A 13791-nucleotide genomic window follows, 5' to 3' on the forward strand; every position below is an offset into this window, starting at 1 on the left:
GTTGTATTTAAACATTTATTTGTGGCAGTGGAAATTCTCATTCCCTTCAGCTGCTCCACACACACAGAGAAGAGCTGAACAACTCCAAGCATGGAGAGAGATTGTTTTTAAATGTCAGGTTTATTTCCTTTTTGATACCATTCTGCTCTGCAAGTTCACTGACAAAAAAAACCCCAAAGCTTTATTTTAGTTTGATTTTCACACTGTGCTTGCTGAAAGCTGGATCTTCTGATGACAAGCCCTGCAAAACAAAACTCAGATTTTCTCTTCTTGCATCCTACCATTTTATAATGAAGCCTGCAAATGTTGAGGTGTTTTTACCACTGGCAGTGCCTCCTATAGCACAGGGATTATACCACATACATATAAACCTCTATTTATGTACAGAATCCTGGAAATAAAAGCACTGGGCAGACACAAAAGCTGTTATTTGATTTTATACTCCTGCCAAACAACATCCTCCTGCCTGTGAGCCTCAAGGGGGTTTCTCCACAGCCCTCAGGTCAGGCTCAGCAAGAATATCTCAAGCACGGACTCTGTTGCAAGATCAAATCTAGAGCTCCTTAAAATAATACTTATTTTAATTGTTTTTATGCTAACAACAACAATAAATCAGCGTTTTAAAGTAGCAAATTTACATTCTCCTTTTTTTATATCAGGACTTTCCTTTACCAGGTAAGTTTTAGGACAGGTGATCCTCCCTAAGAGAGTATTTACAGACAAGGAAAAAGAGTTAAACATCAGGATATTTATTCTGCATACAAATATTTACAGGAGAAAAAAAATACTTAAAAAATTAAGTATTCAAAGCTTAATTAGCTTCAAAAAAAAAAAAAAGCTTTATGCTTTTCTTGTTATAAAAACATATTGCCTTTACTGTGCTCAAACTTAGAATTGAGATCTCTGGATTTTTTGATCAGAGCTTTCTTCTGTGCTTCATCAAATCGATTGACTTTGAGATCCTGGTCTCGGTCAAAGGGTCTCCTCTCCTGAGGTTTGCTCCTTTCTTCAGAGGTTTTGCTCTTCAGCTTTTTCTGGTGCATGTCCAGGAGGGATTCTGACCTCTTTGACTCCTGGAAAAACAGGGAGAAGGAAATAAAGTATGATGAAATATCAACAACGTACAGAAAATCCAAGTGGAAATGAGGAAGGTTAAAGAAACAGAATTAGAACTGGAGCACTGACAAAGCAGAAAGCACAAGTAGTCTTGTCTACACTGAATAAAATACAAATCATTTCATTCAGTGCTGTTAAAGATGCCCATAATATCATTGAATCTCCACTGATGGTGGAGAAAAACTGTTACAATAACACAAAATAAATAGAGAAGTTGCTCTGCCATTATTATGCTTGGACTTGATGATCTTAAAGGTCTCTTCCAACCTAAAGGATTCTATGAAAGAGAAATAGCTCCAAGTACAGGCTCAGTTTCTTACACACATCCCCTGAGCACCTGGCTCTGGTCACTGCCAGGGGCAGAACAAGCCAGACACCATTTTGATCTCACTCTCCTGCACTGCTGTGTTTTTAACTCTGTTTTTGCTCTTTTCAGTATTTGAATCACCTGCTGCAAGCCCCCAGGACAAAGTCACAGGTCTGAGCATGTGTTTTGCCACCTCAAGGACCTGTTGTGTTTGTTAAAGACCATGACACAGCCCAAATACAACATAAAACTTGTGCTGATCTCACACGAGCAGGATTGGTCCTCACAAGACTGTGGCCTCTCCTTTCCTCAGGTAAAATGTATTAATATTATCTCAGCACTGAAAGAATTAACTGCAAAAATACTATTTTAAGAATGAAAGGTCCTGTTCTATGAAAGTATCCTTGAGAAAGGTCAGTGGAGAAAGAAATTGGAAGGAACAGGGGGAAAAACTTAAAAAAAAACCACAATCACCCAAAAAATGTGATGATTTTTTTAAAAAAGCAACAGAACAACAAGATGCCTTCTTCAATCTTTTTGAGAGAGCTCCATTAAGCCTTCAAACAGTAAAGGCCTATCTGTGTTTTATTCTGGAGCAAAACTGTAGTTTTACAAGAAAATTATTCTCCATCCATTCCCACTGAGAGCAGAAACAGGCAAGAGAGAAGAAATTCAGGACACTGTGCTAATAGCTCTGGATCTGCAAGCCTCTAAATCAAAAGGGACACGTGATTTAATGAACTACAAATGAATTATTAAAAGTGCCAGATAAACTTCAATCATGTAATATAAGCCAAGGCTGGAATTCTCATGGTAATGACACTCTCCAGAGAGCAGACTGCCTTCTGTGAGGCTTCAGGCCATGAATCAGGGAAGAGCTGGAGTGAGGAGCTGTGAGTCAGCCAACGGTTCATACACTCTGGTGGACAGGGCTGGGAAATGTCAATCAGGAAAATGTCACCTAAACTGGAGACAATACCCACAACCCCCCCTCCTGTCACTCTGTTCTCAGCAGCAGGCTGGGGACCCAAGTCCTGCTCTTGTTGGAGTCAGTGCCAAATGCTCCAGTGGCTTAAACAGCAGAAAATGGGCATGAAAATGGAAGTGTGTACTGGCATCACCATGGAAACCAGCAGCTCTGGAAATGAGAACCAGAAGAAGAGAGTGAAGACTGAAAGGAAATGCAGGAAGAAGAAATATTTTGCTGTTCCACTTACATTGTATGAAGTCACCTGCTCAATAAGTCTCTTGTCTCTCCCAGATAACACAGTTTCTCCATTGTCTTTGCTGGTTGACTTCTTTGCCTCTTCCCTTTCCTGATGAGTAGAAGCAAATCACACACTGTAGTAATCACAATGTCTGAAGTAAATAGCAAGGAAATCTGTCTTTAATTAAATCAGAAGGGTAGAGGCCACGACTGAGGCCACCAGATATTGTTTTGCTCAGCTTGATAAAAGAAACTGGACACACTGTAAATGGAAATTCAAAGAGCTGAGAAGGGAGAGGGCCCACATGAATATCAACCTGACTCTAAAGTGTTCCTTTCTTGCCTTTACCTTTAAGATTGAATTAGTAAATTTTGAGAAAAAAGGAAAATCCAGGGGAAAAAAAAAGATTCATTGAACAGCTCAGGGTATCTTTGCTTTCACAGGATATCAACAGCACACATGCTGCCTGCAGGGCTGGGTTCATGATGGATGCTCACCTTGGCTTTTCTCTCTCTGTCAGCTGGAGTGTCTGTCCAGATAGATCTATCACCTGATTTGTCATCAGCTCTTCTCTTGAAGGTTCTTGGCCCAAATCCAAAGCTTTTCAGTTCAGGTGGAAGCTCTGTCATCCACGATTCCCTGGTGACTTGCTTGGGTTCATCCTTTCCAAGAGAAATGGAGAGGGTGGGGAGAATAGGGAGGAAAAAAGCATAATCCAAAACCTGCTGCCTGAATCTCTGCTCCCTGCAGAAACCACAGATTTTAACCCTTACCAACTGCAACACTGAGCAGAACTGCAACTGCATCCCCACAGGAACAGGCAAAGAAAAGCACAAAGAGATTCCCCCAACAAAGCCTGAAGAAATGAAGAAATGGAACCTACACTGTCTGCTGAAGTCAGTTTCTCCTTCATTCTCTGAGCCCTGCGCTCAAATTCTTCAGCCACATCAGACTCCACGGGGCCCTTTGCAGGCATTGGGCCTATCAGGTTGTCTTCTTCCTCACTGCTGTCTGTCACCTTGCAAAGAGGAAACATTTAATTCAACCAGAGTGCTAAAAACATCAAGAAAACACTTTAAATCTGTAGGATTAGGATGATTTTGAACCAGCATATCAACCAAATGCAGTGTATCTGCCAGCCAGACAACAAAAGCCTGGATTCAAACTCCAGAGGATGGTGTTCCACACAAAAAGGGATCCTTAGCTCCACGTTCCCCAAGGCACCATCTCCTTGCATAGCCATTATTGGGAGAATGGCTCAAAAAATGAGGTTTGACAGGGACTAGATGTTGTTAGGAATCTTTGTGGATGGCAGAAAGCTCCCAGCTCTGAGTTCAAACGGGACAGAGGTGGAGAGGGGCAGGACTAGGAAGGAAATGGTGACACCACCCTGGCCTGGGGGCAAAGCTGGGGGGCAATGAGAGTGAGAAGATGCAGCCCCCAGCCTGAATGGGGGTGCTGAAGCAACAGGGGGCAGGATGACAACAAGGAAAACCAGGATGACAACAAGGAAAACCAGGATGACAACATTCAGGAGGCACAGAGCACTACTTGAGGGTGAAGGAGGCTGAGGAGGACTCTGTCATGACAAATTTTAGGTACCAGGTGGACATCCCAGAACCAAGAGAAGATAAGGGCTCAAGAGCAATGAGCATTGGAAAAAGGGCATCAGGAGCCTTCTGTGCAAAACAAGGTGCCTGAGGATGAGCTAGTGGAGGGTGTAAGACTGGAGTAGAGAACCTCAGCAGCAGAATCCCCTACTGGGAGCATGGGGATGGAGGAGGAATGAAAGGAGGAGAGCAGGACAAGTATCCTGCTACACTGACTTCAAGCCTAACACTCCAGGCTGCTCACAGCTGGGATCCCACTGCTGTGGAGGAATTTGGGCTAAGACAGCAGGTCTGAAACCAGCCCCTGTGCAGCAGAGACTGGCATGGCTCAACAAGGCTGCTCCAAGCTGGCCCTGCCTGCCTTGGAGTCAGCAAAACACCAACAGCAGTGAAGGCAGCTTCAGGGAGCAGGAGACAGGGCTACCTGTGGCTGTGGACCACGAGGTGCAGGAAGAGGCTCAGCAAATTCAGCTGCTGTGTGACCAGTTGCATGAGATGGCTCTGGAGGCCTGGGGAGGGTGAGAAATAGCTGGTCATCTACAAACACTGACCATGGCAGGTGGTGGCACCAATTCCTCTGGTTGTTTTTCTAAATAACACTCACATAGTCAAGCTTTCACTGTCTGCTCCTCTGATATTGCTTCAGCTTTAGAGAAGGGGTGACTGCATTCACTCTCTCTCTCTTTTTTTAAAGGAGGAGCTGGTGGGGAAGAGGAATAATCACTTTAGGAAGCCAAGGTAGTAAAAGGCTTCCCCCTCTCCATGTACAAACTAAAAATGCAAAGAGATGAGATTTTAATAATAAATTGTAAAGTAGTTGAGGATGAAAGACAAATTTCATGCTGAGTTTTAATTGAAGGAGCATGTCTCATTTCCTTTCTCATTAGTGTTCATTTCAATTCACTCCATTACCACCTGCCTCCAACAAAATGAAATTAAACAAACATTAGAAAACACTGTCCTCAGGTTTGGAGGGGAAATCTACATAAAGTGAAGAGTCAGCATGGAATAACTGCCTATAAACATGCACTAGAATACAAAATAATTAAACAAATCAAAATTTTAAACCCTTAAACTCCTCATCACGCTCAAAGGTTTTAAAAAATAGTATTAGTGGGAAGAGGAAAATATAAATAAGTTTGGTAATAGCTGTATAAAAAGCTGATGCTAGAAGTTCTATTGAGGAGAAAAGAGACTTTTTTTGTTTGTATAATATATAAGCAGCCCAGTTTTGACATCCCTGCCACAAGAGATCTGTCATTATGATAAATTGCTTAATGTCTTCTTTGGAGTTCTGAGATGATGAGTACCTTAAAAATGTCAGACAATCACTCTTCAGGAAGGATTATGACAACACTCCCTGTAGGAGGCTGGAGGATGATACATTTCACAACTACTAATCAAAAAAGTGAAGTTCCAGAGCAGCTTTTGCCTCATTCCTTCCCAGTGTGTCTGGCACGTCCCATAGTGCCTGCCAGTTAAACTTAAAAATCCAAGTAATTTAGCAAGAAACTTAATTCTCACAAGGAATTAATATTTAATTTATCATAGCATGAGAGAGATTCAATTGCCTTAGGGTCAAAAAAAAACCCACAAACCAAAAATTTGTGTCAGTGTCACTGTTGTGCCAGTTACAGGCATCATCTTCCTCCTGCTCAGAACAATTAGTGACACTCTAATGTCATTCTTGATTTGCATTCTTTTGGAGAAAAACTTATTTAACACATCCACTAAGAAATATTTGAAAGGAGATGAAGATGTGTGAAATAATCATTTTGCTCCCCCATCAGCAAAGCAGTGAAAACTTGAATTATAGGTAAATGTTTTCATTCATCACTTCTTTAATGTCTTTAAGGACTTGGACTTGGCCAAGATGTTCACCTGGTGAAGGAGGTCCCACCAAAGGAACAGAGAAACACTGGGAAGAATTCCTGTGCCTGCAGTTTAGGATTCCTAGATCTCTGATCTTCAGCAAGTGGATCATCAGTCTAACACCAAAACCACAATGAACCAGACCAGAAACAGGCACTTGCTGCTCCAAAATTAAACTCTCATGATTTCAAGTAGATCTGTTGGACTTTTTCAGGCTCCTGCTTGTTCAAGCATTTCAGAGAGCTTGTGGTAAAATGAGGATTTCTGTTTTCACCCACCTGGTTGTGGGATTCTGATGGAACAGAGGGTCCTGTGCAACATCTGCTGTTCCCAGTGTCCTGGGGAGGTTTCCTAAAGCCAGGAGGTAATGCAGGACCTATAATGGGCCTGCAGGGGGGACAAAAAAAGATCAAATCTTGGTTTTCAGCTTTGGGGTGGGGAAGCAAGGAACATATAACCAACAAATGACAGCCTTCCACTGTTTGCTGCAGGAAAAAGAAGTCACAGATTAACATAAAACTACCAGTTGAATGTTGATGAGAAGTGTGATTCTCCTTCCTCCTCACACCCAGTGTGCCCCCTGAAATAACTGAGTAAGAAGAGTGTCTGCCTTTTCCAGGAGGACCTCTGCAGACAGCTGGGAGGCAAGGAAACCTGGAAAGTTGCAGGATATAGTCAGAGGAATCCACTTTTTTCTTCTCCAGCTTCCTTCACCAGATTGAAGAACAAGGAGAGGTGAGAGGTCACTTATGTGCTACTCTTCCTCTAGCAACAAAGCCAATTTGGCTCCTTCTTGCCTTGCACCACAGTTTCACTGCCCTTCAACACACAGATGAGTGAATGGCACTGATCTGGATTTCATTTCCCCTTGGAGTGGGGAGAAGAGGGAAGTTTTGTGGTCCCAGGTAACTCCACTGATCTGTATCTCCACAGCAGCTCCACGAGCAGCACAATTCAGCTGCTTCCAGGGACACAGAAAGTGTTTAGGATTTTCAGTTTTTGAGCTTTAGGGCACTCAGATGTAACACAGCATGAACTGAATGATGATAATTATGGTCTTCTGCTAAATCCTCCATCATCTCATTGCTACAGCCCTGCTGTACTGATAGTATTATCAGGACTTGTCAAGAGGGGAAATAAAAAGTACCAAGTCCTGTTTTCTGGGCTCTGGTGAGGTTTCAAACCCAGGTAAGAGGCCTGGGTTGAATCTGAAGTTCCATCCCCACCTAGCTGCTGCAAAAAAGCAACAGCTTTTCCCTTGCCCTCTTCCTTTTGTGACTGCTTTCTTGTTCAGACCAGATTTTAAACTCCCAATATAATGGATAGAGGTGGAATTTAAACCTATACAGATACAGCCAAATGAATATTTTATTTCAGTATATAAGTACCTTTATTTTGCATGGAGAGGCAGCTAAACCAAACTATAAAAAAACCTTTCTACTAAGATCTGGAAGAACATCTCTGTTGTGGGCTGTAGCTGTGTGACTTGTGAAGAAGAGCAGATCTCAATACTCTGCCTTGCTTCTCTCCCAGCTCCAAAGCTCTTCCAAGGAATAGACAAATGGTTCCTGTATTCATCCCTCCCACGTTTGCCATTGCTGTGCTCTTGATCCCCACCCCTCTGCTGGGAGCACAGGCTGAGGGAGTTGGGGCTGTTCAGCCTGGAGAGGAGAAGGCTCCCAGGGGACCTTCCTGTGGCCTTCCAGGAGCTGCAGGGGGCTCCAGGAAAGCTGGGGAAGGACTTTTTAGGCTGTGGGGCAGTGGCAGGACTGGGGGGAATGGGGCAAAGCTGGCAGTGGGGAGATTCAGACTGGCCGTGAGGAAGAAGTTCTTCCCCAGGAGAGTGGGGAGAGCCTGGGATGGGTTGCCCAGGGAGGGGGTTGAGGCCCCATCCCTGGGGGTCTTGAAGGCCAGGCTGGAGGAGGCTCTGGGCAGCCTGATCTAGTGGGAGGTGTCCCTGCTCATGGCAGGGGGGTTGGAACTGGGGGATCCTTGGGGTCCCTTCCAGCCCTGACAGATTCTGATTCTGTTTGAGCAGAGGACTCAGGAGTGTTGGCTTGATGGTTGGACTGGATGATCTTGGAGCTCTCTTCCAACCTAAAGGATTCTAAGATTCTCTGAATAACCCCACTGTTTGGGTCCCTCCTCAGCAGCACACAGCTGACAACTCTTGGCAGCTCCCTGATGTCCAAAGTCTCTCTGAAAGAGGTGAAGTGAATCTAAATAAAACTCTGTATTTTGCTGCTGTTGGCAATTTTGATATCTATCTATTCAAAAAAAAACATCCCAAACTCCTGAACTTTGATTCTGAACTTCTGCTTCATTTAAGGAATACTGGGCTTCATACATGGCAAAGAATGCTTTCCTCTTGTTGGACTTGGAGTCCTTGCTCATATGTGTTTTAATTTGGTTTTAAGATGACCTTTGCTCTTCACCTTGATGTGTGAATACTTTGGGAATGTTTATGAGTGCTGCACTGCTGTCTAACACCCAGAAACAGCAACACCCTCCCCAAAACTGAAGGAAATCTATGGCTATTTTACCTTGGAGTAAGTCAAACAATTTTTAACAAGCTGCAGATTGCCACAGGAGCTGCTCCTGATCATGAATACATTGCTTTGACAAGTCTGGAAGAGATGTAACAGAACAAAAGCTTTTCTAGAAGGGGAGCTAATGAACAGCACGTCCACACACTGAGACAAACAGCCTGTGTTTGTTGGGGTTACTCCTGGGCTGCCCAGTGTGCCAGGGCAGTGCAGCAGGCAGACAGCTCACAGCTCCTGTCTGCACCCTGCCAGCACCAGCAGGCTGGGGGAGGGAGGCAGCCCAGGCTCTTCCCACCCATCACACCTTCCCCACCTGCCAGCCTGGGTGCAGAGCAGCTCTGCTCAAGCTGCTTCCTCAGCCTGTGTGAGGAGCAGTTGTGTGGTGAGCTAGGATTTAAGAGAAAAAAACACCCCTGAAAAACCAGCAAGTGCCTTTTGCTGCTTCAGTCTGTCACAGACACAGAGCTGGGCAGCATTTTGGAAATAAACTGCTCAGGAGAAATAAAAACTGGATGAGGATACAACAGACTAAGGTGAGAGGAGGGGTGACCACCTGTTTCACTGCTCATCTCTCTAACCTCCAACCTACAAGTCACCTCTGTTCTTCTCCTCTTCCTCTACACACTCTGACAGAACATTTTACCATGGGAGTATTTGTGCCAAGAATCAAGCAAGGAAGGATACCTCTGCTGATGCTAAAAGCTACAAGCATTTATTTGCCTTGATACAAATCACATTATTTTCAATGAATTCCTAAATTTCATAATTAAAATAACACGTTGTGCAACTGAAACCCAAGATAAAGAAATAATATTAGTTACTCTTGGCATGTCACAGCATGAAATGAGCCCACTGAGCATGATACCCAAATTACAAGAGTCTGTTCATCACAGCAAAGTGTAACCAAACTGATACAAAAAGGATCCTTCCAAATAACCTTAGTTCCATAAATTCTTCTTTTCCTAACTGCTGCCAGGCAGCACAAAGATTTATCCAAATTTGAAAAAAAAAAAACAAAACAAAACAAACCCAATAAATAAAAATTAAGCTCTGAAAATTCCTGCAAGATGGTGTAATACAGCTCAAACCCCAGCTGAGTCACTTTCCTGGAACTGAATCACAGAATTGTTTAGGCTGGAAAAGACCTTTAAGATCATCAAGTCCAAGCATTGAGGTAACTCTGCCAAGTCCACTGCTAAGCCCTGTCCCTGAGCAGCTCATCTGCCTGGCTTTCAAACACACCCAGGGATGGTGAATCAACCACTTCCCTGGGCAGCCTCTTCCAGGGCTTGACAACCCTTCCAGTGAGGAAATTTTTCCCAATACCCAACAAAAACCTCCCCTGGTGCAACTCAAGCCTCTTTCCTCTTGTCCTATTGCTAGTTACTTGTGAGAAGAGACCAGCACACACCTCTCCACAGCCTCCTTTGAGGCAGAGAGGGATAAGGTCTCCCCTGAGCCTCATTTTCTTCAGACTAAATAGCCCCAGTTCCCTCAGCTTGTCCTCACATGACTTGTGCTCTAGACCCTTCACCAACTTCACTGCCCTTCTCTGGACCTGCTCCAGAATGTCCTTCTTGTAATAAAGGCCCCAAAACTGAGCCCAGTACTCGAGCTGTGGCCTCACCAGTGTGATGATCACCTCCCTAGTCAGGTATGAAAACTCAGACCTGGCAGGTGGGTAGTGATTTATTTCATCTCCCAGCTCCCTAGTGCTCTGAGGAAGACAGCAGTGATGAAGATCAATCATAGTGATCCCACTTCACTATGGATTACCATTCCAAAGTATAGCAGGAAGTGCACAGACTGATGTAAAGATTAGAAAGTTGTGAGATGTGGTCAAGTTCTGCACAGAAAAATCCATCAACAGGTTTTTTTCAGGAAGTATTTTAGAATTGTATGTGATCAAATGGAAAGCTTCCTGATACAGCCTATGAAGAGTGTTTACTTGCTTAGACCTGGCAGCTTGCTTTCCAGACACCTGCACTCTTCAGGTTTTCTACCTGGGCAGACAGAAATCCTTGGTGCAGCAGCATAGGGCAGTTCCAAGAATCTCCATTGCACTGGACCACTCAAAAGCCAAGTGCTCTGTGCTCCCTCACAGCCCAGAACTTCACGTCCTTGCACCTCTATTCCACTGCACTGCTCCCAGACCTATCACAAGGAATGGAGGAAGTTTGATATTCAGAATAGAACTTGGACAATTCACATTTTTTTCTCTTTTTCTTTCCAGCCAGGATTAGGAGTGTCACATGTTCTGCTTCTGCTCCCCTTCTCAGAACACAGAGGAAGCTCTCCAACCACCTCAAGTGCACAACTGAAGTGTTCTGTAACAGTGCCACAAAATATTTAATCTCAAAGAATTGTGTTTTAAGGAAAAGAGTCTGAATAGAATTCTACTTTAATTACCTCTCTGGAGAATCATCTTGTTTTTTAAATCCGGGAGGAAGAGCAGGCCCAAAGAAACCATCATCATCATCATCATCATCATCACCGTCTTCCTGAATTCTTTTTTGCTTTCTACAAAGACAAAGATGTCACTTATTAATTACCTTGACATGCATATCAATTAGCCACATTTGAAAGAGGAAGAAACTACCTAGAATTATTTCCTATAGTCTCACGTACTAAATATCCTGCTGTTACCAAGGCAACAGGACAAAAAGGATCCAAAATAATTTGAAGCAATTAAAAAACTGGGAGTATAAACTTCACTCTGAAGATGCTCTGACATTTAAACAACATTAAGAATGCTTTAGCTGCAGAAAGAAGGGCAGCCCAATGTCGAAATACCACCCCTGAGTCACAAAGTGATTTTAAATCCAGCACACTCCTTCACCCCTTTTTATACACTGTCTGCATTTTGACTAGTGTTTTTCTCAGTGCAGCTCTGATGAACTGAAAAACTGTTGAATAAGACAAGAGAAAAGTGAGTAGTAATTACTATAACACTCATGAAGATGGCACAGTCCCCTTCACATCCCTTATACGAGGCCTGGCAGGAGCACACACGTTCTCAAACAAAGCCACTGCAGGAGAGTATGGGCAGGCTCCTGTTATTTACTAAACAATTTGGCTTTTTTTCATTAGCTTTGACTTAATAGAATCCATACATTCATGCCCATAAATAGTGTAGAACTCAGTATACCAGAAACTGGGAGGGCAGAACTCATCACATGCTTAGATACATGAGGAGTGGTGTCTGTGCTTAGCATAAACAAGCAAAATGTTAAAGATTTGACTATTTTAACAGCAGAACTAAAAGAAAACAAGTAAAGACAGAGCCCTGATTGCTCTAAACAGCTTAATTCCACCTTTGGGTGTCAAAAGAGGTCACCTGAAGGCAAAGAACATGCAGAACATGTCACCAAGGTTTACACAGGCACCAGGTTTGCCTCTCTATTCATAGAAGACTGTCCCTTGCCCACCATTTAAGCAGGCACATTTCATCTGCAGTGCAGTGTAAATACACAAAGAACCTAAGAACATCCTCACTTGGGTGCTGGGTCTCCTTCTGTCTCCTCTTCAGAGTTTGTGTCCTCCTCACTGTCAGGAGCTTCTGAGCTGCAGCTGCTTTTATAGCCTGGGGGCAACGCTGGTCCTGCAACTGAACACCCCGAGTTATTTGGGATCCTTTAAACATTCCCAGGGAGGATGATGTGTCTGGGTATTCCCCAAACACCCATCTACCTGGAATTAACTTTATTCAACCATTGTGCTGTCTAGCATTTAGAGAAGACAGCAAAACAAACTTGTAGAAGTTACTTTTCCCAGCACTGTGTTTTCATGAACAACCCCCCAGGAATGAACTCAGAACATTATTGAGCCATTACCACATGAGTGTCTTCTGGAACAGGACTAGAAAGCCCTCTTAGAGGAAAAGATGAGGGGCAACATAACCACAAAAAATGAAAGGTACCAGGAAATCACATCTCCAGTTAAAGAGCTACAATTCTGTGACAGTGCCAAATAAAACCTGATCCAGACTGTGGTTCCATTGTTAGCTGACAAAAGCTGGGCAGAAATTGATGCCTTCAAGTGAGTTTCATGAAGCTTTTACTCCTCTTCAGCACAAGACAGAGAATGAGGACAGTCTAGTAGGCACAAAGCACCCAGACAGATCTGCCTCTTGTTTTCTCTTCTGTTTTGATGGGAAGGATTTTAAGCAGGACATACAAATCCATTTCAGCACTCACAAGATGAAAAAAAACCCACAACACCCCAGCCTGTAAAGGTAAATTCAAGATGAGAGGGAATCAACAGAGGAATGATAAATAAGAATAAAGACCCCTATCAAGTCATCTCCTGCTTTGCTGTGAGAAAAAGCACTTAAAAAGCAGAAAAAAAACCTGCACAACAGCTTTCTCCAGACATCAAGATATCATGACAGCAGAGCTTCATTTGCTCTGAACACAGAGCTGGAAAGAACTAGTAAAACCAAAACTACTGAAAGGAAGCAGACTAGTCCCACTGAAATGTCCAACAGCATGGCTAACATACATGCTTCCCACCCAAATTCCTCTCTGTTATGCTGGCAGGACTGCTTCTGTAGGCTATGCCATAAACTGGGAACTTAAGAGGCATAAAAACCCCAAAAAACTGTTTGTGGAACTGCAGCCTGAGCAGGACAACCAGGAAGAAGATAGAGAAGGAGACTGGTTCATCAAGGGGAAATGGCATTTAAAGCCTGGGGAAGGAAAAGTCATTGGATGTGGTGAAAGAAGCAGAGGAGAAAGAGAGCTGGGAGAATGGGGGTTAAAAATTAATGTGGTTGTGGCACTCACTGAGGTTAATCACCAGCACAGCTATGGACTGGAGTGGGGAGCCACAGGAAAGAGCAGGGAGGAAGGAATGGGAATTGCTGAGCACAGATTCTGGGAGCAAAGGAAGGAGAGAGGTCAAGATGTAATGAGAAGCCTGTGAATGAAATTCCCTGAAAGCCATGAAAAAGTAGAAAGATAGAGATTGGGGAGCCACAGGAAAGAGCAGGGAGGAAGGAATGGGAAATGCTGAGCACAGATTCTGGGAGCAAGGGAAGGAAAGGGTAAGGAGAGAGGTCAAGATGTAATGAGAAGCCTGTGAATGAAATTCCCTGAAAGCCATGAAAAAGTAGAAAGATAGAGATCAAAGCA

The 13791-nt window shown here is 43.5% G+C and overlaps 1 protein-coding gene across 1 annotated transcript; it reads right to left on the reverse strand.

Moving 5' to 3' along the window:
- Positions 1-731: 731 nt before the first annotated feature.
- On the reverse strand, positions 732-12292 carry GPALPP1 (GPALPP motifs containing 1; the record flags this gene model as incomplete). The annotated part of the gene is made up of 7 exons (XM_008945051.1): positions 732-1073; positions 2641-2739; positions 3129-3293; positions 3515-3649; positions 6392-6500; positions 11069-11179; positions 12155-12292. Coding segments are annotated over 7 exons (976 nt in total), but the record flags the coding sequence as incomplete, so codon positions are not given.
- Between the last annotated feature and the right edge of the window lie 1499 nt (positions 12293-13791).

The sequence above is a fragment of the Merops nubicus genome, unplaced genomic scaffold, assembly GCF_000691845.1.
Source record: "Merops nubicus isolate BGI_N331 unplaced genomic scaffold, ASM69184v1 scaffold1548, whole genome shotgun sequence".
Classification (NCBI taxonomy): Eukaryota; Metazoa; Chordata; class Aves; order Coraciiformes; family Meropidae; genus Merops; species Merops nubicus.